The sequence below is a fragment of the Pyrus communis genome, chromosome 17 (assembly GCF_041283825.1).
Source record: "Pyrus communis isolate YQ-2024b chromosome 17, ASM4128382v1, whole genome shotgun sequence".
Lineage (NCBI taxonomy): Eukaryota > Viridiplantae > Streptophyta > Magnoliopsida > Rosales > Rosaceae > Pyrus > Pyrus communis.
The window spans coordinates 9,680,459-9,707,567 of NC_142581.1; the positions used below are offsets into that span (position 1 = coordinate 9,680,459).

General features: G+C 38.3%; 5 protein-coding genes across 6 annotated transcripts; 4 read left to right on the forward strand and 1 right to left on the reverse strand.

Moving 5' to 3' along the window:
* Positions 1-510: 510 nt before the first annotated feature.
* Positions 511-3,945, reverse strand: LOC137708401 (oxygen-dependent coproporphyrinogen-III oxidase, chloroplastic-like). The gene is made up of 8 exons (XM_068447464.2): positions 3,302-3,945; positions 3,121-3,196; positions 2,444-2,538; positions 2,224-2,307; positions 1,360-1,447; positions 1,123-1,247; positions 930-1,028; positions 511-814 (listed from the first exon to the last, which is right to left on the reverse strand). Exons 1-8 carry the CDS (start codon positions 3,830-3,832, stop codon positions 746-748), a joined length of 1,167 nt encoding a protein of 388 aa, XP_068303565.2. The 5' UTR covers positions 3,833-3,945; the 3' UTR covers positions 511-745.
* A 3,642-nt stretch (positions 3,946-7,587) lies between these two features.
* On the forward strand, positions 7,588-11,566 carry LOC137708438 (uncharacterized). Its single transcript, XM_068447517.2, has 7 exons — positions 7,588-8,015; positions 8,120-8,267; positions 8,432-8,623; positions 9,163-9,291; positions 9,913-10,082; positions 10,787-10,917; positions 11,265-11,566. Exons 1-7 carry the CDS (start codon positions 7,802-7,804, stop codon positions 11,343-11,345), a joined length of 1,065 nt encoding a protein of 354 aa, XP_068303618.2. The 5' UTR covers positions 7,588-7,801; the 3' UTR covers positions 11,346-11,566.
* An 847-nt stretch (positions 11,567-12,413) lies between these two features.
* LOC137749419 (non-specific lipid-transfer protein 1-like) lies at positions 12,414-13,230 on the forward strand. The gene is made up of 2 exons (XM_068489513.2): positions 12,414-12,858; positions 13,007-13,230. Exons 1-2 carry the CDS (start codon positions 12,515-12,517, stop codon positions 13,014-13,016), a joined length of 354 nt encoding a protein of 117 aa, XP_068345614.2. The 5' UTR covers positions 12,414-12,514; the 3' UTR covers positions 13,017-13,230.
* A 2,443-nt stretch (positions 13,231-15,673) lies between these two features.
* On the forward strand, positions 15,674-22,849 carry LOC137708629 (auxin response factor 6). Of its 2 annotated transcripts, XM_068447748.2 has the most exons (15): positions 15,674-15,944; positions 16,020-16,456; positions 16,979-17,091; positions 17,749-17,847; positions 17,927-17,983; positions 18,061-18,219; positions 18,323-18,407; positions 19,084-19,174; positions 19,285-19,449; positions 19,524-19,646; positions 19,777-19,852; positions 20,007-20,154; positions 20,256-21,472; positions 21,666-21,856; positions 22,280-22,849. In XM_068447748.2, exons 2-15 carry the CDS (start codon positions 16,402-16,404, stop codon positions 22,482-22,484), a joined length of 2,784 nt encoding a protein of 927 aa, XP_068303849.2. In that variant the 5' UTR covers positions 15,674-15,944; positions 16,020-16,401; the 3' UTR covers positions 22,485-22,849. The 2 variants fall into 2 exon arrangements, with proteins under 2 accessions (XP_068303849.2, XP_088545716.1); XM_088689590.1 differs by having other exon boundaries at positions 15,747-16,456.
* A 372-nt stretch (positions 22,850-23,221) lies between these two features.
* LOC137708630 (wall-associated receptor kinase-like 2) lies at positions 23,222-26,862 on the forward strand. Its single transcript, XM_068447749.2, has 3 exons — positions 23,222-24,533; positions 25,308-25,376; positions 25,577-26,862. Exons 1-3 carry the CDS (start codon positions 23,645-23,647, stop codon positions 26,782-26,784), a joined length of 2,166 nt encoding a protein of 721 aa, XP_068303850.2. The 5' UTR covers positions 23,222-23,644; the 3' UTR covers positions 26,785-26,862.
* The last annotated feature ends 247 nt before the right edge of the window (positions 26,863-27,109 follow it).

The following is a 27,109-nucleotide window of genomic DNA, read 5'->3' on the forward strand; positions in this document are numbered from 1 at the left end:
GTGGAAATGGATTTAAATATCCATTTTCGGAGTTTTTATTTTGATACAATTGTTATGTAAGGGTATATTAGTACTTTCATATCAATTTTTTGTTATAATTATCATAAATCTCAAAGGATATCTATAATTCTATTTGAGGTCCAAATTTTAGTTATTTTTCCAAATTTCCCAATAAAGAGAGTGGTGCCTAACATTGACATGCAATCGTCAAACTCGTTTGTAATCCCTCGACACCTTTACTAGAATCCTAGGAAATCCGGCAAACTATGTGAATGGAGTTGAAGCAAGGGTGGTAGAGGTGCACAGCGTTTGGAGAAACAGAAAGTTGAATAAGATATTCAGCAAGCTAGCTGTAAGAAGAGAAGTAAGAAGAGAAAGAAAATCTCACTAACAAGACATGGAGAGAAAATACCGTATTCATTTCCGAGCCTCGTTTCCATTGGAAAAACAGTACATCGATCAACTTGTATATATTCAGATTATATTGCAGGATGTAAACAAGTTCGAAAATGGTTAATCATCCCGAGATTTATTCAACAAGAGTTTCTAATCTTACAAAAGTAGACAATTCACAACTTACATTGCCTTGTACATGTATTACACTTTGATCAAGATACCGACTGCTAACCTCTAACTCTCAAACTATTAAAGAAACAAATCAAACGGATTATGATAGAAAAAAAAACGAGGCGTGGGGAGAAGTAAAAATCACAAGATCAGACAATTAAAGATAAATTTCAAAACATTAAACCCATTCCCTTGGGTTGATGCAAGCATCTAATAGTTTCCATTCTTCGCTTCCCTCTTCTGGTTTCTGCACAGCAAACAATAAATTCACTCCCTCAATGATGACTTCAAAACTTCAAACTGTTCCGTTTTTCGGTAGTATCAGAAGTAAAATATCGTGAAGAGAGATCCAGTAAGCTTACATGGTCATATTCCCATCGAGAAGTCAGTGGAAGAGAGACGAGAATACTCTCAATTCGACCTCCTGTCTTTAGTCCAAAAGTTGTTCCGCGATCATAAACCTTTTGTTTAAAAGAAAAATATGAATTAGACCTCATTTACTTAAGTCCTGATGATATGAAATTCTTCTAATGTCTTCAGGACTTATTTTCATACCAAATTGAACTCGACGTAGCGCCCTCTTCGCAATTGCTGCCATGCCTTCTGCTCATCTGTAAATGGCAGGTCCTTTCTTTTCTCTATAATTGGCAGGTAAGCAGGGACCACAGAATTTGCACATTCTTCACGTCAACATAAGTGCGCGCAGGAAGAGGATTTAGTCACTCAACTAGAAAGAAATAATTAATGGAAAATACACAAAGAGAAAGAACATTAGATATTTCTAAGCAATACCTGTGGCAAAGGAAAGAAGCATCTCCTGATCATAATCGTTTAGATCGTCAAAAAATATTCCTCCAAGTCCTCGCCTCTCATCTCGATGCTGCATACAGATAAGATTGTCAAATATCAAACAAAATAGTACCAGGAAAACATAGCAACTTGGCATCTGAACCGAGTCCAAAATCCCAAGTACTTTTATCCCATTTAGTCAGCATCATGATTATAACCAAATCAGTAGTTTAAGAGTAAATGATTGGGAAGTGGCGATAGGATTTTACTATTCATTTGATTGGGAAGACTGCCTGAGGGGGGAAAAATCATAGCATGCATGACCATGTTACATGTTAGTGCACATTACACAACCCAAAACCAAAAGTTATAAACCTTGAGTTATTAACATTGAAGACATATAATATGCTTTGATACTATAAGGATATAGTTAAGCTAGCCAGTAGCATATGATTACAACAACATCGTCAGGCAAGGAGCTTAAGATGAAACATGAAAACATACAGACATCATACACCGAGTAGTTTTAGTATTGAATGTTTGTATGTGTCCATCAAGATCTTCGCGATGGTAAACCTCATCCAAATTGTAACAATTGGAGTAATTTGACACACAACAACAATCACAATCCCACAATCAATTGCATTACGATGAGAATGTCAACATACTCATTTCACAAAATAATATCACCAATATTATATAAGCAAACAGGAACAAGAATGCAGTTATTTGGCCTGCAGGCACGTCTTTTGTTAGTTCCTAAGAAGTTATCCAAATTGACTGTTAAGAGTTTAGAAAACACCAATGCATCATCAACACCATATTATAAATTCATAACACAACAGTAAAACAGATTTAGTAAAATACCTTGATATAGAAATAATCATCACACCATTTCTTGAACCGAGGATAGAAGGCAGGATCAAATTTGTCGCAAGCACTTTTCTGAACCTACAGAGTTTAGGCTAACATTAGTATGCAGTTGGTTAACGCCTCCCAGCAATTTTCATAAGAAATGAGAATGTTCAAAAAGCGGAGCTTTAATCACAAAACACCATGAGGAAAGTTGTCTGCTTTGAGTACATACTGAATGAAAATGCTTAACATCCTCCTCAAAAATATAAGCAGGTGTCAAGTCAGTTCCACCCCCAAACCACCATTGCCTAGGTGCTCCGGGAGCATCTGCACAAATGTGACAAATCAAGATAGACTCCAAACAGTGTTCCTTTTCATAAACTATTTTACACAAGTATTACTCATAATCTCAACACAAGTTTACGAATGTGACAAATCATGAAACAAGAAACGTGCAAAATTTTCAGATGTTGACAATAAGAAATATCTTACCCCCGGTAGTAAGTATAGTAATTGTTTGTGCTATTGTAACTGCTAGCAGATTCAACGTTAATTAATCCATAAAAGGTATTACTCATACTATCAACATATCATTTCTACCATGTGAGCATAATCTAATGCCCAGTCGCAAGGCAGCAGGTTCTGGCTTCTGGGTTTCGCAATTTTCATTATAATTCTACTTTTGCACATTTATATCCAATTCGACCTCATCTTTGGCAACACGTCAAATCCTTTCATTTGCATTATCCTACACAAGTATGAGCTAAAATGCTATATCAATTTGAGATCATCTACTACATCAGTACTTTGAAAAACGATGGATTCAAGCCTGCCTACCAACTAACACCACCTAACTAAGCAATGTACAATCGACAAAAAAGTAATGAGCAATTAGATTCACATTCATACCTTGTGGAGCATCGGTTTCGAAATACCGATAATTGAAGTGCAAAGTAGGCGCAAACGGGTTCTTCGGATGCAAAACCTGAAAGCAATCAAAAACCAAAATGCAACCCCACATATTACAAACACAAAATAAGAAAACCCAACATTTCTTTGTTCACAAACAAAGCAGAACTCACGAAATTACCGAGCTAACTCCAGCGGCGAAGAAGGGAACCGGGCCAGGCTTGTGATCAGCTGCGGCGGCGCCCTTGGCAGCTCGGTAGGCCTCGGGAGGCATAACGCCGTACACAACAGAGACATTGACACCAGCCTTCTCCCAAACAGCACCGTCCTGGAGAACCCTGCTGATGCCTCCGCCGCCGCCGGGTCTCGACCACACATCCTCTTTAAACGTGGCACGGCCGTCAGCCGCCTCAATGGCGGCGCAGACGGTGTCCTGGGCGTCTCTTATCATTTTCTCGAAGCGGCCCCGGACGGAGGACGAGGAGGAGTTCTCGCGGAGGAAGGTGTCGGGGCGGTGGGCCTCTGGAGTCTCTTTCTCGATGACGGCGCATCGGACGGCGGAGGAGGGGGCGGAGTGGAGTGAGTGGCGACGGGGGTTAATGGCGAAAGAGTGTTTTCTGGGGGAGAAAGGCGGGAGCTTTGGCTTTGGGGAGGGAGGTGGGGAGAGGAGAGTGAAGGAGGAGGAAGCTGAGAGCGCCGCCGGCGGTGGCATTGTGGGTGTTTGGAAACGACTTTTGGATCGGATTTTCTAAAGGCTGTGCGTTTCTGGCATTGGAAATTGAGAGGGAGGGATATGAATTGGGTGGGATAAGGCGGGTCAGTCAAAACCAAATCCAGATCGATCAGATACTATTTGTTCAGTGCCCATTGGATTAGATCATCCAGTATTACTGTGGGAGTTTGGTCTTTTACCGTTGGCTATTTAATTCAATGTTTGGACAAGTCAAAGTGAATGAAAGTTGAAATTGAGCTCCATTATCAAAGGAAAATGGTAGTAAATCTGCTATGCAATATTTATGTAATTTGTTAAATGTTGAATTTTGTATTGATAATGTATTAATTATGTGCCGATAGTATATCAATAATATGTCATTATATCTTAACATCACGTGACGAACTTGTTAACCGTTCGTCAACAACATGTTCACAAAATTGCTACGTGTCTCCAATTGTATGTGTGAGCAACACACACAACGAAAAAGAGAGCTTGTCCAAAATAAAATTGAAATATTCACAGAAATTCGTGTTTATTTTATTTTTGAAAAAGTAAGGCTCAACTTTTTAAGATTTTTATAACTTCGTTTTTATAATTAGAATCGTTCATATTATAAATTATTCTCTAATGATCATATTCGTAATTATTTTATCAGATCCATCCATATGTTTTTGTATAGTTTGTTAACTAAACGATTTCAGATTTTGCTTATTTTTTGGGTAAATGATTTTTACATAGTAACGAGTAATACTATAATGATTTTGATTGTAAGCACGAAATTCTACGACTCAATCCTTAAGTATCTTTAGATGAACTCCTTAATTTTAAAGAAACAAGTTAATTCCTTTTTTAAGTATATATCTACACTAGGATAACTACCAATTTGCCAACTATGAAATGGGTCGACATAACAATTATCGAACTCGCAATACCATAAGTTGAATTTAAGAGGAGGCAAACTTAAGACTTTCATTGACAAGTCGAACTTACTAAAGAAAAAGAATAGGAAAATCATGTTTTAGATCATATTTTGTAAATTACATGATATCGCGGTTTATTGTTGGATACTTTTTTTAATGATTTAAACGAAGAATTTAATCATCAAATGTCACATCATATGGTATGCAAAATATAATTCAGATAGATGATCTCTCTACAATCATCTCTTACTCAAAAATCTAAAAAAAAAAAAAAAAAACAAAAATTAAACGAAATAATTATCTCCGTAAATCCCAATCCGATACACTAATGGAAGCAGTAGCGGCGGATCCCATCGGGTTCAAAGCCTGGGCCAAGCCGGTCTGACTCAAAATTAAGGAGATGGGCTGATTATACTTGGTCGGAAAGAAAGGATAGTGAGAACTAAACAAAAGTCTCTCACAAATTTTCTTTATATTATTAAAGGCATTTTGTTATTATAAGGACAAAAAATAAAAGCGGAGTCACACGTCATGAGAGTTTTGAATTAAAATAACATGTCTTTAATAATAGGGAAAGTGTCCTTAATAATAAAAAAGATGTCCTTAACGATAACGAAAGTTGTCTAAGAGTTTTTGAATAAAAATAGTCGCTATTTATTAATTTTCTATTTTTATTATGTAGTGTCAAGTTTTCTTGAGCAACGATTTTTTTGTTTGACTTTTTGTGAGTCTATTCAAAGATTTGAAGGATTTTGTAGGATTAAATTTGGCGTCGAGAAGCGCCTTGTAGTATGTTTTTGTTTTATTAAAGAGATGTCAACCGTTGTCAATTGATGTCGATACCCATATTCATATTGAATATATGTAGTCCAGCTACCATGTTATTATGGAATTATCGTTCGCCGAATGACATTTTTAATAGATAAGAACATTGCTTGAATCCCAGGAGACTCAATGACAGCGGGATGAATGTGTTGCATGGTATTCTTTTTGCTTTTACGTTTCTCAAATGATGTTGAAGTCAATCAAGTGGTACCGGTCGCAATATGTTATGTTATGTATAGGAATATTAACTTTTTCACCAGGATAGTTGCGCTTATCTGTCAGTCAACTGTCTGATCATTTAGTTTTCTGTTTACTCGACATATTGGTTTAGGGCATGTTGTTTTAGTAGGGAATTAATAATTCGTTTGTGGTGACTTGAAGACAAACTGACATAGGCACCTCATTTTGTTTTCTTTGGCTTAGTTTTTGTTCATTCCGGATCAAGTAGGGCGAGTGATTGGACACTAAACATTGGTTGATATGGTTCTAAGTTGTCTGGACGCGTAGCCAACCAAGTTAAGTCGTCCTGCTGTGGCATGCGCTTTTACTTGCAGTTGGACATAACACGCTAAAAAACGGACATATTGCTTGATCTGTCAATATACGAGAAGTCACATTGTCGATCGTACGCCTGCTTTTACAGTTTGAGCAAAGGGTTAAGCCATAATTTCCTAATCAACTTTGTCTTCGATCGAGCTGCTGAACTTATGATGTCACGGACGAACACTATTTCTGGATATTGGCATTACATCAATCCTCAGTTGTACTTGTTTTTTTTTTATCTCTTTTCGTTGTTCTTATGTGTTTTGTTTAGGAATATATTAAGCTTGGGTCCCAAGGAACACAATGAAGCTTGGTCATTGTCCTTTCTGGTTTGTCTTAATAATTGGCTTTAACTGAGATTACAAACAACTGTGACATTGGGAGGAACCTGCAGTATTTAATTCAGCCACTATGAAACTCGCTTTCACTGCTGGGTTTGGCTTTGGATCAATACTCAAGGGACCGATTTAGGTTGGTCCGGCTTTTGTGTAACTAAGAATGCCGTTCTTAGGGTTAGTTTTGAGTTCTGCTTCTCTGTAAGCTGACATCCGAATCGCCAACATGAGCTTACGTAGGATTCTTGTCGATTTGAAGTGTATTTCTTGCATTAGGAGTCGTTTTTTTTTCTTCTGGAATTGAATGAACCAGTCGAGCAAGGATATCAGTTTTGTATATTCTCTAACAGTTGATTATCTTGCCTGAATAACCAATGGAAAGTACAGAAGTGCCGTGCATAGGGCATCGATATTTCGTTTTCCTTCGCGGCTTTTCGTATACCATAACAAGACATGGTCTCCACCTTTGCATTCTTGCGGTAGAATGCAAACAGTGGCCTTGGAGATTGGTTATTCTCACTACCAATACTAGGATATACCCACAACCTTGAGTCGGAATGATTTACTCGTGACACCTAACTATCAGGTGACACGGATTTGAATTTACGTAAGAATTTACAGATCGCGCTTCAACAAGAACTGCTGGTAGTAAAATTCGAACTTTGATGAGACAATACATAAGGCAGAGACCGTACCAACTAAGCTAACCCTCGTTGGCAACAATGGCCTCTATTTAGGAACCAAAATAATTTGAGCTTTTACATGGAAGGTACAGACGCATATGATTGTATACAACTGATATACATATTCGGACGGCAATTGTTTAAATAAATATTGAATTAAAATATTGGATAATCTAATTTACAATGGGTTGTGAAACATGTTTTGGATTTGCAATTATTGAAAGCGTCAAAAATCAACGCACGATACGACTAAAATATCCCAAAACAAATAATTAAACAAAAATATTTGAAAGAATTTGACACAAGTAAAGAAAAAGAATCTATCACAATTAGAAACCCTAAAAAATGAAGAAAAAATCTTCAACTAAAATCCACACTGTCAATAATAATCATGATTAGCAAATAAATTAAAATAAATTAATAAAAAAATTTGCCGTCCGAGAAAAAAAACAAAATTGTAAAAATATTTAATTTTTTTAACAGTGTCTCCCCAACCTTGTCCTCCTTGTTCTGTTCCGTTTATCCCCTTCTGTCTCTGACGCAGAGAGACCGAGCTCCCATTGGCGCCTTTTAACCCCTCGGATTCGTCCAGACAAACGCCGAATTCCAATCCCATCGGGTTCCAGTCCAATCCAATCCGACCCACAGTGAAAAATCCAGATGAAGCGCTACAGGAACGGAGAAATCTGGGACTTCGAGCACCAAATGCCGGTGGCCGCCGGCGCTGGCGGTGTTATATTGGGTTTGGACGGCGGAACCACCTCCACCGTCTGCATTTGCATGCCGATTTTGCCCTTCTCCGACCCTTTCCCCGACCCGGTTCCCGTCCTCGCTCGAGCTGTCGCTGGCTGCACCAACCACAACAGCGTTGGCGGTAATTGTTCTTTATTTCTTGGGGTGTTCAATTGATTTTTACTGTTTTTAAGTTTTGATGGTGGTTTTTTACCCAATTGGAATCACTTTTTGGTGAAATTGTAGAGGCCGCTGCGAGGGAAACATTGGAGCAGGTGATGGCGGAAGCGTTGGCCATTTCTGGTTCGAACCGATCGGTGGTTCGAGCTGTTTGTTTGGCGCTTTCCGGTGTCAACCACCCCACTGATCAGCAGAGGATATTGGATTGGCTGAGGTAACACTTTCCAGTCTATAACATTTCCTACATTGTTCCCATTTGTGTGCTTTCCAATTGGTTTCTTCATCGGACCCTTTTGGCCCTTTCAGGTTTTTGACACATATCAATGTCGAATTAATGTTGTTTTGTACTAAGGGTTTGATTTTTCTTGGTGTGAACAGGGATATATTTCCCAGCCATGTGAGGTTGTATGTTCAGAATGATGCTGTTGCAGCTCTAGCTTGTGGGACTTTGGGGAAGCTTCATGGGTGTGTTCTAATTGCCGGCACGGGGACCATTGCGTACGGGTTCACAGAAGACGGTAGAGAAGCTCGGGCAGCCGGTGCAGGTCCTACCTTAGGTGATTGGGGAAGGTATAACCTTGTTGCTTTGTTCTTATTTCTTCTCTATCTCATTCTCTCCCTCAGGATGCTCCTAATTTATAAAAATTACAGGGATAGCATGGTTAATGCTTTATCCACTTTATAGAGGATACCTTGTTGCTTGAACCATCCTAACCGTGAAGCATATAGAAAGATATAAGGGTCGTGAGAAGAAAGCAATTAATGGGGAAGTTAAAGCGGGAACCTTTTGGTCCTTATCTGACTTCTTGATCATATTCGGACTTAATGCTTAGTTTGAACTGTCATATAGCTCTTTCCGTATTTCATTTTTCATCTTTCCCTTTCTTGCTCATCATTTTGTTATCATTATGCTCATCCTATTATGTTTATTATATGTTGTCATGGCCTTATGTAAATCAGGTAGATATGCTAAATACACTTATCAGTTTTAAGCAGAATTTCTGTAGTCGATAGCAATTAGGATGTGATCAGTAAGGATAAAGGTGTCTTGTTCTCCACCCTTTCTCTTTCCAGCAGTTTTATTGAAGGTAATATTTTTTTACTTGTAGTGGATACGGTATAGCTGCACAGGCATTGACCGCAGTGGTAAGGGCCAATGATGGACGTGGTCCAGATACAAAGCTTACATCTAGTATTTTAGAGGAGCTTGGTCTTTCTTCTCCAGATGAACTCATCGGGTATCTATCTGAAACTTATAAATGTCATCATCACATACATGGGTGAAGTTACTAGTTGTCATTTTTGGATCTTACTGTCTGCAGCAAAACTTTTACGCAGTTTTGGCGAAAATAGATGACAAGGTTTGTTCCATCCCTTGAATGGTCCTGGTTATGTGATGCAAATATGTGAAACGGTTTCCACTTGTTGTAGCTAAAATCTAGTGTAAATGTATATGATAAAAGTTTTCCAATTCTGTTGAAGTACAATCATTTAATATTTTGAGACTGATCTTGTTAGATAAATAATTACACGCCCTAAATGGTTGGGTACCAATCTATATGTGGCCAATCACTGCCTTGAAATTTTTTTAAAAAAAATTGGACAGTCTCTTGAAAATGCAATTATGTGTATTTTTTGTGTGCACTTGTCATGCATGCTTGGTAGAAGTACATTTTATTTAAAAGGAATTTTTGTGTTTTATGTATGTCTCTGCGAACCTTGTTGAGAAAAATGAATTGAGAACCCAGTCAGTTGTACACCTGAAACGTAAAATACAAGATATGTTGCTATAAATGAGTACCAGGGGTTTAATTGTATGGGGTATCAGATAACAACTATAATTTTCTATTGAATTTTAGGTGGACGTATGCAGACCCATCATGGGCTCGCATTGCAGCACTTGTTCCAGTTGTTGTTTCTTGTGCAGAGGCCGGTGATGAAGTTGCGAATAAGATTCTGTTTGATTCAGTCCAGGAGTTAGGGTTGAGTGTGAAAGCAGTTGTTCAAAGACTTGGCTTGTGTGGTCCAGGTGTGACATACTGAACAAATAACTTCAAATTGTTAAAGGAAAATCTTTCTTGCCAGCCGACCTCACTTAGTGGGATACGCTTGGTTGTTGTTTGAAATCTTTCTTGGATTTCTTTGATGCATAATATGCCATGACTCGTGAGGTTAAGCATGACCTCAAAGAACATTAATCATTTAGTGGTAGGGTAGTGATACTATTTAAATACCCCATTGCAGAAAAGAAAAGGATTAATACAGTGCATACTGGGAGCAAAACATTTTTTTCCCATGGCCTCTATGATTATTGAGTGTGTAGGGCCTTGATGCGGTTCACTTTATGGGTTTAACTGTCATTATAGTTGATTGACACCTATAGGTGTTATGTTCCCTCTCTCTTGGGCTCTATCGCTTCCCGGTAGCAGCGGTACGGCTTATTGAAATTACGCCTAGTCGACCTTCCATCTTAACATGCAATGTCTTTTGAAGTACGATGGTGTGGCATCTGTATGGTCATGCCTTGCTGTCTTATTTAATTTTTAAGTTTAATGCCTTTGTTCTATGCCCATTCTTTGTGCATATGGGGTTGTATTATTGCCGAGTTCATGAGGGATATTCTTTATGCGTTTCAGACTCAAGGAGTTTATGTATTTGCAAGTAATAATTGATTGGTAGGCAGTCCCTACTGTGCATGCTAATACCATTTTTTTGTGTTAAAATTAAATGCAGAGGGAAAAGATTCTTTTCCGCTCGTCATGGTTGGTGGTGTTCTTGAAGCAAACAAAAGGTGGGATATAGGAACGGAAGTCATCAAATGCATCTCCAAGGATTACCCAGGGGCAGTTCCAATTAGGCCTAAGGTAAACACATCTTATGCCTCACTTCAATCAACTTTTTACATTTTCAGCAAATAAGATTTAAATGGTGAGCCAACTACTTTCGGTTGATGGCTTCTTAAGTAGTCCCTAGTGTCGGGCTTCCCTCTCGTTGAATTCTACACTTTCCTCTGAATAAAACGTTAAAGCAGCTTCGTCAAACTGATAACTAGAGAGTACATGAAAAATCGATAACACACAAGTAGTCTGCGGAAGGAACAAATTTCAGCTAGTAGATGACAATTGTTTCTCTAATATGCATATTATCTTGTTGAATTTCTAACATTTTACGTACAACACTGCGGTATTTGTTTTCGTAAATCAACCATCAGGTTGAGCCTGCAGTTGGAGCAGCATTGCTAGCATGGAATTGTTGCATGAAAGAATCTCTGAAGGAAGCCTTCAAGAGCTGACTGTTGTTGTTTTTCCTAGTCTATGAATTGTATAGTCGAAATGACCACGACGAAGTGAAAGAGAAACAAGCAGATCAAAATTGAAAATGAAATCATCATCAATATTTTTTCGGGGTTAAGAAGTGATTAGCAATTTTTTTATCTGCATAGAATTCGGGTTTTCATGTAAAAGTATCACTGTTAATAGTGAAGTAAAGAAAATGGTTGCAAGTGAAGCAAAAGCTCCTCGTGTGTTTTTGTTTGTTCAATTTTTTATCTCCTAATAGCGGTAGGTAAGATTTGTTTGGCAGGTCTTATTTAATTAGAGAGATGATTTAAATGTGATTTTCGAAATATGATCTCTCTAACGCCACGCTTTTATAATACAATTGCAAAATCTGCTCATCATTGGGTTAGCAGTCTCCTTGTTCTGTAATTAAAAGCAGACCACATACACGAACACAATAAAATCTTTAAATTTCCTTAACCCTATTCGGTTTGAAAATCGCATTCTATACATTCTGATTCGGCAGATAGTGTTTAGGGTTGGTTGAGATTGCTTTTGTACGCTTTTGTTGAAAGTGCTTTTATTAGAAGCATATTGAAATTTTCATTAAAAATGCAAGTTTTTCTGAGAGCGTACTTAGCATATGCTTCTTGAATAAGCATCTGACAGCACTTGATTAGAAAGTCCTTCTATGACGCCTATGTACTTTTAGTATTATTGTCAAGAAAGTTTGTTTATAAAACGGAGTATTTTGGTGGTCAGAAAACTTTTTTAGCCATTCCATAAGAAATTTTAAACATGCTCTTACTTAACGATAATATGGATAATAAACAATTTGTTTAACACTCGTCAATAAAACCAAATCTACTCTCTTTTTCGAAGAAAATTGTAACGACCATGGCATGCATGAAAAGCCTAACACAGTGAAGATGTAGACAGCATGCAAAGGATGCTCAACCTTCCCATATCAGAGCAAGAAAAGCACAAGTTCATTCCTTAACGGCTTCTGATCTTCACACCAAAAATCCCGTCATCGTTTTGGATCATATCCTCCTTTGGCAGCTATAAATACCCCTCAAACCCTACATACCAAAACCTACATTAACAATTTAAGCTCACGATTAAGGTAACTAAACACTCTAGTACTTCATTAATCGATCTCGAAAATCAAAAGTACTGAAAAATGAAGGGCGTCGTTATAGCGGCAGTGGTGGTGGTGCTGGCCATGTTGGTCTTTGCTGAACCGGGGCATGCCACGGTCACTTGCCAACAAGCAGTGTCATCTGTGACTCCTTGCCTTCAATATCTTACCAGCGGCTCTGGCACCCCTCCCGTGGCATGTTGCAGTGGTGTTTCGGGTCTGAGACAGCTCACTCAAACCACCGAAGATAGGCGCACAGCCTGCCAATGCCTCATGGACGCAGCAAATCAAAACCAAGACATTAAGGAAGCTGCTGCGGCTGGCCTTCCCGCGGCATGCCGAGTTCAGATCAACGTTCCAATTTCTAGGAGCGTCGACTGCAACAAGTAAGTAATTCATGTACTGTATTACAAAATTCTTACTAATAATTGTTGTGTAATCCGCCTGGCCATGTGATTAGGACGTGCTACGTGTTTCGATGTGTGATCATCACGTGCTTGCTACTGCTAATGTCTTTTGCTTTTGTATGAACAGTATTGAGTAAAATGAAGGCCGCAGATTGAGTTGAAATAAAGAGAGAGAAGCATGGGGGATGCTGCTGCTATCTTCTTCAACGGCTGCATTGGCTAGCTTTTGGTTGAATGTCGTCAAGTTATGGTTCTCATTAGAGAGCCATGCTATGCCTACTAGTTTATTCAACCTACTTGTTATGTACGAGATAACATTGTATTTAATAAAATAAAGAAATCTTAGTTGTCCGTTGGATATCTCACTCTATATATAGACACAGAGCTTTTAAATGAAAAAATTCTCATGTTTTGAAAAAATAGAGTTTAGTTGTTGGATCTACTCTTCATCAAACTTTAATTATTCAAACCAATTACTTTGAAGGCCCTTTATATATATGACCAATATTTAGACTGTCCCATATCACCTGCACATATGAACATTTTACCAATGAAAGTGAATTTAAGCGTGAAAAATAGTCAAACCAATGTATCATGCGTTGCATTCCATGTATAATTTTGTTACAGCAACGAACTTGTTTTGGGACACAGCAGGAAGTTTTCTTGTTTTCCCTAACATTGGGAAGTTTTCAGTGTTTTGAGATATGGATTCAAGTAAGAAGTAGCTAGAGAGCATGCAATGCGCTCCCAAAATCACACCAATTGAACACATCCACCATTACCAACTATAAATACACCTCAAACCGACCTGCCAAAACCACAACTAGAAGCTCCCGTACATTAACAATTGAAGCTCAGGATTAGGGTAAACACTAGAGCACTTAATCGATCTCAAAACCCCTAAAAACTGAAGGGTGTTGCTATAGCGGCGGTTGTGGTGGTGGTGGCGGTGCTGGCCATGTTGGCCTTGGTTGAACTGGGGAAAGCCGAGGTCCTTGGCGTGGAAGCAGTGGCTGTAAGTTCATGCATTCCATATTTCACCCATGGCACAGGTAACCCGCCCGGCAGAATGTTGCCATGGTGTGAAAGATCTTCCATGGCTGACTCAAACCACATATACAAGCGTGAAGCCTGCGAGTGTGGAATTAACGCGTGATGCGTTATTAATGACGATGGTTGTAAGTAAGATAATATTTTATTATGTTAATTTGAACCCAAGGCTACATATTGAGTTAAAATAAAGGTAAATTAATGAAAAAGACTTAAAAACTTTGAGTTTTAATGATAAAGATAAAATAAAGGGTAAAATAAATAGTACTAGGATTAACTTTTTAATGTAAAAATGTGATGATTTTTTTTAAATAAACACTACCGGAAACTTTTTGTTAAAATTCTTTTAAAATAAAGCAAAAAGCATGGGGAATCGATGCATCTATAATCTCAATGGCACACATAGCCTTTGTTGAATGTGGTCAAGATATGGTTCTCACGGGAGAGCCATGCTATACTTAGTTTATGCCCAGCTACTTGTTAATAAAATAATTTTCTTTTAAATATCTGTTGCAGATCTCTTTTAGAATCATATTATATTGTAGAACATAAGACAACGTCAAATCTCTTATAATTTAAGAGAAATTCTTTGAGGTATAGGTATCATTGAACTTGCACACAATGAAAAAAGCCTACCTACACTTACGTGATAAACTCTCATTATACACGTGTTCCTTGCAAAATACATAACTTCTTAAACAATTTTTACGATTGAAAAGCAATTTTCACACAAAAAATGAGCTTAACCAATGATCACGTTGAAGCTATATGTACCAAAACAAGGACATATAATTTGGTAGTAAAATACAAGAAGTCTTTCAAACATTAATTTGTGGCAGCTAGGATTGAATTGACAACTAAGGTTTTAAGTACTTGACAGATGACACATTGAACTATGACCAGCAACCATCACAACCAATTTTATTATTTCAGAACACCCTTTAAAGGAAATTGCCTCTTGTGGGCGCACAAGGAGAAGTTATATTAATTTATAAGCATTTAAACTCAATCCAAGCACAAATTAAGCCTCCCTAACCAATATTCATAGAAGTTGGATCCATGCTTTTGTGGAGAAAACAATAGGAGATAAGAGGCCTCCCTATAAATGTAATCCCATTTATTGAATTCATATGGACAACCAAATGATAACCTAATCATCTTTCTCCCAAATAATTTTTTTTTTCTTCCAAAAAGTTAACATGAAAAAGACTGGCTATTTCCAAATGAGGCAAAAAGAAAAGGAATTGTTTGGAATTGGGCAAGATGGGTATTCTCTTGTGTCACTAGATGATTAAGGATTGTTTATTTTTTTTTTTACAGGACTATTAGATCTATTGTAATGTCTTGTCTTTTTATTACATTATAATATCACCTGTTAAAAAAAGTTAAAAAATTAAGATGTTATTTTTTCACCCACTATTATTCCTAATCCAACCCTCCACTCACTATCAAGACCTTCCTTCACAATTTTATTCTGGTTAGAATTCCAAAATCGAATTACTTCCAAGATTATAACTCTTATTTCTTCCCTCTCTTCAAAAAATTCCAAAATCAAGCAGACCGCGCCTAAAACCACTGTTGAATCTAATATTATGAGTTAAGTAAAACACTAAAAACACGTTCATTTAATCTCTACGCTTGATATCGAACCAAGAGTTTAGTCACGACATGTATTGTGAACAAGAATGTAAAAAGAGGGAAAATGATATGATAAAACAGGGAAGGAAAGTGGGGTTAGATTTTTGGTCCTGTTTCCATTTGCTTTTTCTGACAGCTATCCCGATGAACATTACATTACCCCACCAGCAATAATTACCACTGTATTAATTGATCGTAGACCAAACACGCCCTCAACGAAGACCAATAAGGCTCTCTCTCTCTCTCTGACCTCCAACTCTCTCTCTCTCTCTCTCATCAGCAGCTTCTCAAGCAAGAGCAAACAAGCTCTCTCAAGCTCAAAGTTCATCTCTTTCGGCAGTCAAATCGGAGCTTCTGAAAATGTCGCTCTCAGCTCAGTAAGAGTTCCCCAATTCTCTGTTTTACTTCACTTGCTAAGTTGCTCTTCAATTTCTGAGATCTGGGTTGTCTAGGGTTTCTCTGCAGCTTGCTAAAGTCGATAAATTTCTGAGCTTTGGAGGTGAGAGTTAGGGTTTAGGGTTGCAATTAGAGTAAATGTGGAGGGTTTTGTTAGGGTAAATAAGATCTGGGGCGTATGAGGGTGACGGGAGTTGTGTTTTGTATTGGCACTGGCTTTGGATGAGATTTTCCCAAAAGGGTAGTTTAAATCTTCTGGTTTTATTTTGGGGTGGGGGTGGGCATTTTTTCTCAGCATTTGATGAAATAGTGGTGAAGGGGCTCAGTAATGGGTGTTAATAAGAAGTAAGGAGGGACCGGTACTTGAATCTTTGAGTTGGGTTTCAAGGGGGTTTCAGCAGGCGGTGAAAGGAGGCTGTTTTTTCGGCTTTTCAAACCATGAGGCTTTCGTCTTCGTCATCATCTCCGGGGTTTAACCATCAGCTTCAGGAAGGCATGCATTTTTTTCCCTTTATTTGCTTATTTCCATTTTTTTTCGTCTGAAATTTAATATTTTTGTCAAAGCGTATGTTATTTCACTCTGAGGCATTGTCCTGCATGATTTTATGCTATTTTTGTTTGGGATTTTGTCTAAAGTTATTGACCCTACGTTTTAGGCAATCTTTATGAGGTCATTGAACAGACCTAGTCTGTATTTATTTCACCTGTGCATTTCTTAATTAAATAGTTATTTCAGGGTAAAGAAAGTGACATTCTATGCATGCATTACTTGTGTGTTTGAGAAATTAAGTTTGGTGACTTTAAACGAGGCGTAATTGTACAATTATCTTAATTTTCTTAACTGCGCATAATGCTTGATGGGGTTCGGAATGGAAGTTTTGTTCCTGTAAAAAGAATTAACAACATTGCTTTAACACTAAACCTAGGCTTTCATTTCTATCTTCAACGGTTTGGATTTTGATTATATGGATGTTTATGTCATGCATACTCACACAAGCATAGAACCTGTATGCAGGGGAGAAGAAGTGTTTGAATTCTGAGCTATGGCATGCCTGTGCTGGGCCTCTGGTGTCTCTGCCTCTTCTTGGAAGTCGTGTAGTCTACTTTCCACAGGGCCACAGCGAGCAGGTCAGCAACTGCATCATTATCTCACTTATTGTTGAATTTTTCTTTTGCTTTCTGAATGGTATTTGCAGAAAACAATTGTTTGGTTTGCAGTTTGTAGAATAGGGACGTTTGTTTGTTGATTTAGGGACTTAGCCTCTTGTTACCATTGTTTAGTTTTTGTCTAATAAGTTTGAATTGGGTGTCAACTCTGTGTTTTGTGTCTCCCTGTGTCTTGATTATTGAAAGCAGATCTTAAATTGAGTAATTATTCTTGTGGTCTGGAATCTGGATAATAAAATTACTATACATATGAATGTCAGCATGTTGTTTAATCTCATGTATATTTTCATTTGTAAAGGATGGTTTACTCCTATACAAAAATCAATAGATAAATAAATAAAGGGCGAGTTACAGTTTTTTTCTTCAGGTATTTGCTTCATTTTTGTTTGATATTGGGCATCCCGTATAGCTATAACTTTGTATTAAGCATTTTATACAAATCATTACCTCAATTATTATAATAGAGTCCATAATTTTTTTAGTACACTTGCTTAAACAGCTGAAATGTTTAATATCTAACTAATCATCTCGTCTAATATCTAATCATTTCGTCCTGAACACTAACTTTACAGAATGTATTCATTTTTTTGTTTTTAATTCTTGGTATTTCTTATACAGGTTGCTGCATCAACCAACAAAGAAGTGGATGCCCACTTTCCCAATTACCCCAACTTGCCTCCACAACTAATTTGTCAGCTACACAATGTGACAATGCATGTAAGTGTCAGCCTATTTGCATCTTCTCTGTACCAATTTCCTAGGCTGCTCCTTGAAATTTTAATTTTCTATGGTACAGGCAGATGTGGAGACGGATGAAGTATATGCTCAAATGACCCTACAACCATTAAATCCGGTAATGCACTTGGCTGTGTTTAAATTTTGATTTGTGAGTCAAGTAATTTTCATGTCCTGACATAAACTATTTTGTAGCAAGAGCAAAAAGATGTATACCTACTGCCTGCAGAGTTGGGTGCTGCCAGCAAACAGCCAACCAACTATTTTTGTAAAACTTTGACTGCAAGTGATACTAGCACGCATGGAGGATTCTCAGTTCCCCGCCGTGCAGCTGAAAAAGTCTTTCCTCCTCTTGTAGGTGTCCTTTTCTTCAACTCATTTGATCATCACTTTTCGATTCTTTATATTTTCATATCGTAAACTTGGTTTCGTTCATTTTACTCTTACTGTTCCTCAGGATTACTCGCAGCAGCCCCCTGCCCAGGAACTAATTGCAAGGGATCTACATGATAATGAATGGAAATTCAGACATATATTTCGAGGTGAGTGTGGATTACTTTAGATTTCTCTTTTTTATCTGCTGTTATTATCTTTTATCGTTTTTCACATATCATTCTTCAGTTACCTGCTCTAGCTTAGATGCCAAAGTAAGGTAACTGAGAGCAGTGGTACGTCATAGTTCAGACACTCCTTGGTTTTAAATGTCAAAAATGAAAATTTTGGAGAAATGTTTTTATTTACGGGCATCAGCTGTATCCATGTCATATGATTGTATCACTGGAAATCTATAAAATGAACCAACCTGCTATACTAATTGCATATACACCAAATGACGATGTGGAAAATAAATAATGACTTGAAGTATCCTTCTTTCCTCCATACTTGTCTATCTAGCAAATCAGCGGGGCACATAATATCCAAGGAAATTGATGGGTAGGACCAGTGAGATATTTTTTTGGTCAGAGGAACAGTGACTTTAGAGCTTATTTTGTTTTAGTCAGAGGAATAGTGACTTTAGAGCTTATTGACCAATGATGAACTGTCTGTTTCTAATTGCCCTTGTCATACTTGAAGGCAAGAATTTCAAAGATCTTGATCACATTGTTTCTACTTTCTTTACCTAGTTTCTCTTATTTATTTATTTATTTTTTTCCAACTTATACTGTTCTGAACATGTAATTATGGCTTCTAATTGCATTTTTCCATGTTATTGTGCAGGCCAGCCCAAGAGGCATCTTCTCACGACAGGATGGAGCGTGTTTGTTAGTGCTAAACGACTTGTTGCTGGTGATTCGGTCCTCTTTATCTGGTAATTTTAAACTGTTATTCTGTTATTGGAGGGGTGATGGGGGTTGTATTTATTATGTTAAGAATTTTTGTAATCATTTTTCTCATCACTAATATGTTGTCTTCAATCAGGAATGAAAAGAATCAGTTGCTCTTAGGTATTCGGCGAGCAAATCGTCCACAGACTGTCATGCCCTCATCAGTTTTGTCAAGTGACAGCATGCACATTGGTCTTCTTGCTGCTGCAGCTCATGCAGCTGCAACAAATAGTCGCTTTACTATTTTTTATAATCCAAGGTGAGTATCTGCAACTTCTCCAGATTATAAATACTACCATTTACATCTTATTCCTCAATTTTCTTACAACGCAGGGCTAGTCCATCTGAATTTGTGATACCCCTGGCCAAGTATGTTAAAGCTGTCTATCATACTCGGGTTTCTGTGGGCATGCGATTTAGGATGCTGTTTGAGACAGAAGAGTCTAGTGTCCGTCGGTAGGTTATGTTATCTTCTTAGTTCGATTTCAATATGTAGTTTATGGTTCACATTTAATTAACTGGTTATTCATACTTGTATTATATAGGTTATTGACCTTTCTTATTTATTTTGTTTGTTTTCCTTCAGATACATGGGTACAATAACTGGCATCAGTGACTTAGATTCTGTTCGCTGGCCAAATTCCCATTGGCGCTCTGTGAAGGTTTGTTGAGAGCATTTGCTGATTTTGATGTTTATTTGAATTCCACTATTTTTCTATTATAAGTTTGACAATTTTTTTTTTGCAGTGGGGCCAGGTTTTTTTTAACTTTTTTCAAACTTTGTAAGGTTTGTAAACGTGTTTTCTGCTAATGCAGGTTGGCTGGGATGAATCCACTGCTGGGGAGAGGCAGCCAAGGGTATCATTGTGGGAGATTGAACCACTAACAACATTCCCAATGTATCCATCCCCATTCCCCCTCAGACTAAAGCGACCATGGGCATCGGGCGTTCCCTCTTTCCATGGTATCTTTGTTCTTTTTTTGCTTGAAGAGTGCTTGGTGTCTTTTCTCAAATTGTTTTGTTTCTTTTGCCCCCTCAGATACTTAGTGGTATATTCATTTCAGGTCTAAAAGATGGTGATATGGGCATTAATTCTCCACTGATGTGGCTGCAAGGAGGGCTCGGAGATCAGGGGATGCAATCTTTGAACTTCCAGGGATTTGGAGTTTCTCCTTGGATGCAACCAAGGCTTGATGCGTCTATGGCAGGTCTACAACCCGATGTATACCAAGCAATGGCAGCTGCTGCACTTCAAGAAATGAGGGCAGTTGATTCTTCAAAATGTTCTTCACAGTCTCTTTTGCCCTTCCAGCAATCTTCAAGTGTTTCTAATGGGGCAGCTGCTGTGCTTCAAAGACAGGTCTTGCCTCAGTCTCAGTCTCAAAATGCTTTTCTTCAGAGCTTTCAAGAAAACCAAGCTCCAGCTCAGGCTCAGGTCTTGCAACAACAGTCGCAGCGTTACCATCCCTATAGTGATCAGAGGCAACAGCAGCTGCAGCAGCAGCAGCAGCATCAGCATCATCATCAGCAGCAGCAACAACAGCAGCTGAATCAGCAGCAGCAGCAACATCAGCTTCAACAATCCCGTCATATGCAACAATTGTCTGTTCAGCAGCAGATCCCGAATGCTATGTCTGCTCTTCCTAATTTTGCCTCAATCACTCCATCCCAGTCTGCATCTATGCAGTCTATCTCTTCGCAATCTCAGCAGCAGAGCTTTCCTGACCCTGTTGGAAATCCTATACCTTCATCTGATGTTCCCCCTATACATAGTATATTAGGTTCGCTATCACAGGATGGAACATCCCACTTACTTCACTTAAGCGGATCCAACTCTGCAATTTCTTCTTCCTTGTTATCTAAGCAGACCACTGGTGAACCGCAGTTATCATCTGGAGCTGCTCAATGTGTACTTCCACAGGTGGAACAGTTGAGAACACCACAGTCAAGTTTCTCTGAGATCACTGCCTTGCCTCCGTTTCCTGGTAGAGAATACTCTGCATTCCAAGGCGGTACTGATCCCCAAAGCAATCTTTTGTTTGGGGTGAATATTGATTCATCATCTCTTATGCTGCATAATGGGATTCCAAACCTGAGAAATATTGGCAATGGAAATGATTCAGTGTCCGTGCCCTTTGGTGCTTCCAATTATGCCAGTGGCACAGGCAATGATTTTCCACTTAATTCCGACATGACTACATCAAGTTGTGTAGATGAATCAGGTTTCTTGCAGTCTTCAGAAAATGTGGACCAAGTAAATCCAACTGGAACCTTTGTGAAGGTAAGATGGGATAATTGTGATAGTTATTTACAAGCATATTTATCTTTAACATGATGGTCTGATGTATGGACCATTGTTGGCGATTGTATTTGGCAAGGCAAATGCTTCATGATCAGTGTTTGCTTTTTCAAACCTAGCACTTGTCATCGATAGCTCTTGTTTTTTTACATATTAAAATCGTGCAATTTGACAGGTTCACAAGTTAGGGTCCTTTGGGAGGTCACTAGATATTTCTAAATTCAGCAGCTATGATGATCTGCGCAGTGAGCTCGCACGTATGTTTGGCCTTGAAGGCCAACTGGAGGACCCTCAGAGATCAGGCTGGCAGCTTGTATTTGTTGACAGGGAGAATGATGTTCTTCTCCTTGGTGACGACCCTTGGCAGTAAGTACCAAATTGTCATGATTTTTCTTGTATTTGTCAATTATTGTACACTCTTGGCTGTTTGCATAAGCAGTCCTAAAGGTTGAGCTTCCCACGAGTTTCAATCATTACTGATAGTTTGTAAAATGTGTCATGCCAAATCACTGTGCGAATGCGAAGTTTTAATGTTAAGCAGCTACTATTAACATTTTATGCTGTATGTCAATTTGTAGAGAGCAAAAACGATAAATATTAGACCAATGCTTCAAGGTTCAAAGTGTCCTAGGACTAGTTTACATCATCTAAAGTCTTTGACTATTTTCTCACCTTTTCGAGATTTTAAGTCACTATTGTGCATTTCTATATGACATTTGGCTTCTGGAGTTTTGAAACTATTCTTGTCATGATTCGCCGGAGGTATAATGATTCTTTGTTTATCTTCAGGGAGTTTGTGAACAATGTGTATTACATCAAGATACTCTCGCCTCTGGAAGTGCAACAAATGGGAAGGGAAGGCCTCAACAGTGTGGCGTCTGTCCCAAACAATAAACTTTCCAATGGTAGCAACACCACTGTTGACTACGTGGGTCGACAGGACTTGAGAAACTCAAGGAATGGGATTGCATCTTTGGGATCACTCGACTACTAAATGCCAATGCTTTTGCTAAAAATGGAAAATTAAGCAAATTGGCGGTGAATGGTGAGTGTTCAACTATGCTGGTAGTGTTTTCGTAAATGGATCGGTAGCATTGTTTTACCCTTTTATGTGGTCAGTGAGATGTACTGCTTAGGCAAAGTCTATTTGAAGCTTGCGTGTCAGCGTATAATTATATACTGTAAATTATAGTAGGAAGGAACCTTGTTTCTGAAACTACCGCTGCAACATTTAGAACAACACACGTACTGTAAGAGTTTGATGTCCGATTCCGATGGCACTTTGTATGCTATCTTGTCCTGTAATTTATTATTTATTGAAGTCGAAAGCATATCATGAATCAGACCTGTTAAGTTCAATTACTATATTGAGAATCATGAGGTAGGTTTCATTTAAGTTGTGTGTGTGTGTGTGTGTGTAGCCGAAACTAGTTTATCGGTTTAACGCTAAGTCATTAAAGGAGTCTAATCATCAACTGTCACATTTTGTGGTCTACAAAATATGATGCAAATAGATGGTCTCTCTTTAACATCATCCATCGAACATATTATAGTCGTGGCGGTATCAAACATCTTAAGAATCTGTCTTTTGAGATTTTTCAAAGTTGAGTGTTGACTGTAAAGACGGCTACTAATCATGTATTAATTAGTCAAGTATAGCTGCAACCATACTTGTCGTGTACGAATATATCCTTTTGTGGACAAATCTTCCTTGAAAAATTAAACATCACCGAGCACCTGGAAGGAGCAAACAGCTTTCTGCGAAACATTGCAATTGAGAAAAACAAGCCTGCACCACCTTAATTCCTACTGTTATTTGTATGCACGTGTCATATTTCCTGATCAACCAAACAATAAAGTCTTATCCTACTAAATGAGATCGGCTGTAAGAAACCACCACCGTGCTCAATTTTGCGTCAAGTCTTCTGTTAGCGTATTTTCTCGTTTACCATTTCAATGAAAATAATGACAAGCTTATTGTTTTTTCAAATGACTCCAAAGACTTCGGTGGGTGTAGAAATACTAGTTCTCTGGATCTAAAAGGTTGAGACTTGGCTTATCACGCGGTTTGTTTATTCCAAGCTTCACCATACACGGCACGGCTCAATATATAGGAAGGTAAAGAAGAGAAGAGGAAGAACAAGCAGAAAAAAAATGGAGGTTGTGCAGTTTCTAATTCAAATTACGCTGTTTTTGTGGTCTTTGAGCAATGCAATACCAGCAGTAGCCTCGCAGCCCAGTTTAGCTAAGCAAGGTTGTCCAACAGATTGTGGTACGGATACGATAAGTATCCCATATCCTTTTGGAATCGGAGCAGGTTGTTTCATGAACGAATGGTTCGAAATAACCTGTGACAATTCCACAAATAATTCCCCTCGCATACCCATACCTCGCTTGAACCATGCCAGTCTGAAACAACTTGAAGTGCTGAACTTATCTATGGATGGCACACTAAGTGTCAGAAACCCGATTACCCTCTTTAGTGATTGCGGAACTGGCAGGCCACTTGCAGAGCAAGCACCCAACTTGACAGGAAGCCCGTTCGTGTTCTCTAAAAGGAACAGGCTCGTTTCAGTGAGCTGTGGTGGAAATACCTCGATGAAGTTGATGAATGGCTCGACAGTTGGATGGTGCTCGGCGACTTGTGGTGACAAGGGTGGTTTACTTGAACAAGCTTATGGGCCTAATAACTGCAATGGTAGTAACTGCTGCCAGACCACCATTCCCGGCAATCTTACAAACTTCAACACTAGCTTTCAAGAAGTGAAGGATCCCTTGAAAGCGAGTGATACCACCTCTGGATCCGGAAGTTGCAAGTATGCATTCTTGATAGACGAAGCATGGGCGTCTCCTGTTGTTGACCCATATAAGTTGGTAGGCGTCCCTGCAGTGCTCGAATGGAACTGGAGTCGATATACGAAATCGGATATATATGGAACCTTTTGCGATGCTAATAAGTTGAGCACGGTCTGCACAAGTAACAACACTTGCGTCTGCGCAAAAGGCCTTGAAGGAAACCCCTACGTCGTTGGTGGATGTCAAGGTATATGTCTAGCTATCATTTTATTCAAACTTCAAAACGATGTACAAACTTCTTTTCTTTTCTACTTTCTAGACATCTAGGCTATGTTTGGGTGTGGGATTTCCAAGACCCAAGAGATTATTGATGTCAAATTAGTAAGAGATGAACCTCAAAATGTTAGATACGAGGGATTAGAAATGCCCTTCATAATTATTATAAAAGCATGGAGGATGGATTTCCTCCCCGTTAGGATTTGCAAATCCCTCTCACATGCCTTTTAATACTCATGAACAGCCTTTTTAATCCCCTCAATCCAACATTTTGTGATTCATTCTTCACTAGTTTGGCCTCAGTTCCTTGGGACTCAAAAATTCCTCACCAAAAGATAGCCCTAAGGTTCTATTTGATTTTTATTTCAGTTTTTATTTTTAAATTTTAAAAAAGCAGGAAGCTTAATGTTTGGTATATGTTTTCACCTTTCAAATAGCAAGAACATCGAATAGTACTTGAGAGTTGTTCGGTAACAGTTTTCATTTTTGATTTCGTATGAAATTCTTTTTGAAATGAAATTACACTTGGAATCATAATTTGAATTTGAGGTTATAAATGAAAGGGAATGTGACAAAGAGCCCGTAACATTTTTCCGGTGAATATTACGCATCAGGATGAATTTTTTTGGTGAACTTTGGGTCGGACCTTCCGGACAAGAAACACCTCGTTGAGGCTTTCATTTGAAATTATATGCATTTTACATCCCCATTGAACTTTTTATGTTCCTCTGTCTCTGAAATGCAGATACTGATGAATGCAAATATCGGTCTGGGTCGATTAAATGCCTATCACGGGCTAATGTGGCCATTATAGGTACAGTATTACTCTCTTCAAATCCAAAAACAAGATAACCTGTGATTATGGCAGCTGGTATTAGCATTTCTAGCGTTTGCTCCTCCAATATTACAAAACTTTTTTTTGTTTCAAACCATCCCTGCATTAATTAGATTATATACGAGAAGGAACAATGTATCTGACCAAATTTTTTTTTTTCTTCCAATTGAGCTATTCAGTTACCAGCTGCATTGTTGGCCTACTGTTTATACACATTGGAGCATGGTGGTCGCACAAAGTCATAACGAAAAGGAAAGACATCAACCGCAAGCAGAAGTTTTTTCAACAAAATGGCGGTTTCTTGTTGGAGCAGCAACTATCTTCCGGTGAAGCTAACGTTGATAAAGTTAAATTGTTCAGTGCAGAGGAGTTAGAAAAAGCCACGGACCTTTTCAGTGTAGAGAGAATTCTTGGTCAGGGAGGCCAAGGTACCGTATACAAAGGAATGTTAGCAAATGGGAGAATCGTTGCTGTCAAGAAGTCGAAAAGTGTAGTTAGTGGAGACGAAGTGAGACAATTCATCAATGAAATTGTCATTCTGTCACAAGTTATTCAAAAGAATGTGGTTAAATTAATGGGTTGCTGTTTGGAGACCGAAGTACCCCTTTTGGTTTACGAGTTTATACAGAATGGAACACTCTCTCATTATATTCAGCACCAGAATGAGGAGTTTCCTCTTACATGGGAGATGCGGTTACGAGTTGCAACCGAAGTTGCAGGAGCACTATCATACTTACACTCGGCAGTTTCCCGTCCTATTTACCACCGAGACATCAAATCTTCGAACATACTGTTGGATGATAAATACAGAGCCAAAGTGGCAGACTTTGGGACATCAAGATCTGTCGCCATTGACAAAACACACCTTACCATGACACAGGTAAATGGAACATTCGGTTATTTGGACCCGGAGTACTTTCAGACTAGCCAATTTACGGACAAGAGTGACGTTTATAGCTATGGAGTGGTCCTTGTTGAGCTATTGACAGGAAGAAAACCAATTTTTAAGACAGAGTCACAAGAACCCATGAGCCTATCACATTATTTTCTTCTTTCCATGGACGAGAATCGTTTGTTCGATATTCTTGATGCCGGAGTTGTGAAAGATGCCAGGAAGGAAGAGATCATGGTAGTTGCTAATCTTGCAAAAAGTTGCTTGAATTTGAATGGAAAAAAGCGTCCTACTATGAAAGAAGTAGAAGCGGAGCTGCAGGGAATTCAATTATCATTGAAAGATTTTGACGTCCAACAAAATTTTGACGTTGATCATGTCCAAACTCGAATGAACGAGGTTTGGGATGTTGATTCGGCATCGACCCATGAACCTAGCACATTATTTTCTTCACCATTTGATGTGGAACCGCTTTTGTTTATCAGGACAGAGTGAAAAATAAATGTTTTTTTTTATTGCGATCTGTGTGTATTAGATGTAGGGTTAGTTTGAGATTGTTGTGCTATTTACAAATCTCCCTAGCATTACCCTTAAAAAAAAAAAAACTTCTGTTGTGCTTTGAGAATAGTCATTTGTAAAATAAAACAGTTTAAGGGTTTGATAAACTTTATTTTGAAAAGTGTTTAGAGTAGCAAGTCGTCACCTAATATTTGTTGTTAAGTGTGAGGGCTGGTTTTGTTCAAAAAATAAAATAAAAGTAGTGTGTGAGGGCTGCTAAAATGTACTTATTTTTAGGGTATGAATCTCACATCGGAGACAA

What these genes read in the sequence shown, in the direction of transcription:
- LOC137708438 (XM_068447517.2), top strand. Translation starts at nt 7,802, where the DNA reads ATGAAGCGCTACAGGAACGGAGAAATCTGGGACTTCGAGCACCAAATG. An exon ending in TCTCCAGATGAACTCATCGG is followed by an intron (nt 9,292 to 9,912) that starts GTATCTATCTGA and finishes ATTGAATTTTAG; the next exon opens with GTGGACGTATGCAGACCCAT. An exon ending in ACTTGGCTTGTGTGGTCCAG is followed by an intron (nt 10,083 to 10,786) that starts GTGTGACATACT and finishes AATTAAATGCAG; the next exon opens with AGGGAAAAGATTCTTTTCCG.
- LOC137708630 (XM_068447749.2), top strand. Translation starts at nt 23,645, where the DNA reads ATGGAGGTTGTGCAGTTTCTAATTCAAATTACGCTGTTTTTGTGGTCT. An exon ending in CGTCGTTGGTGGATGTCAAG is followed by an intron (nt 24,534 to 25,307) that starts GTATATGTCTAG and finishes TCTGAAATGCAG; the next exon opens with ATACTGATGAATGCAAATAT. An exon ending in GGCTAATGTGGCCATTATAG is followed by an intron (nt 25,377 to 25,576) that starts GTACAGTATTAC and finishes TGAGCTATTCAG; the next exon opens with TTACCAGCTGCATTGTTGGC.
- LOC137708629 (XM_068447748.2), top strand. Translation starts at nt 16,402, where the DNA reads ATGAGGCTTTCGTCTTCGTCATCATCTCCGGGGTTTAACCATCAGCTT. An exon ending in CCCTACAACCATTAAATCCG is followed by an intron (nt 17,984 to 18,060) that starts GTAATGCACTTG and finishes ACTATTTTGTAG; the next exon opens with CAAGAGCAAAAAGATGTATA. An exon ending in AAAAAGTCTTTCCTCCTCTT is followed by an intron (nt 18,220 to 18,322) that starts GTAGGTGTCCTT and finishes ACTGTTCCTCAG; the next exon opens with GATTACTCGCAGCAGCCCCC.
- LOC137708401 (XM_068447464.2), bottom strand. Translation starts at nt 3,832, where the DNA reads ATGCCACCGCCGGCGGCGCTCTCAGCTTCCTCCTCCTTCACTCTCCTC. An exon ending in TCGCCGCTGGAGTTAGCTCG is followed by an intron (nt 3,197 to 3,301) that starts GTAATTTCGTGA and finishes GATTGCTTTCAG; the next exon opens with GTTTTGCATCCGAAGAACCC. An exon ending in ATGTTAAGCATTTTCATTCA is followed by an intron (nt 2,308 to 2,443) that starts GTATGTACTCAA and finishes TAAACTCTGTAG; the next exon opens with GTTCAGAAAAGTGCTTGCGA.
- LOC137749419 (XM_068489513.2), top strand. Translation starts at nt 12,515, where the DNA reads ATGAAGGGCGTCGTTATAGCGGCAGTGGTGGTGGTGCTGGCCATGTTG.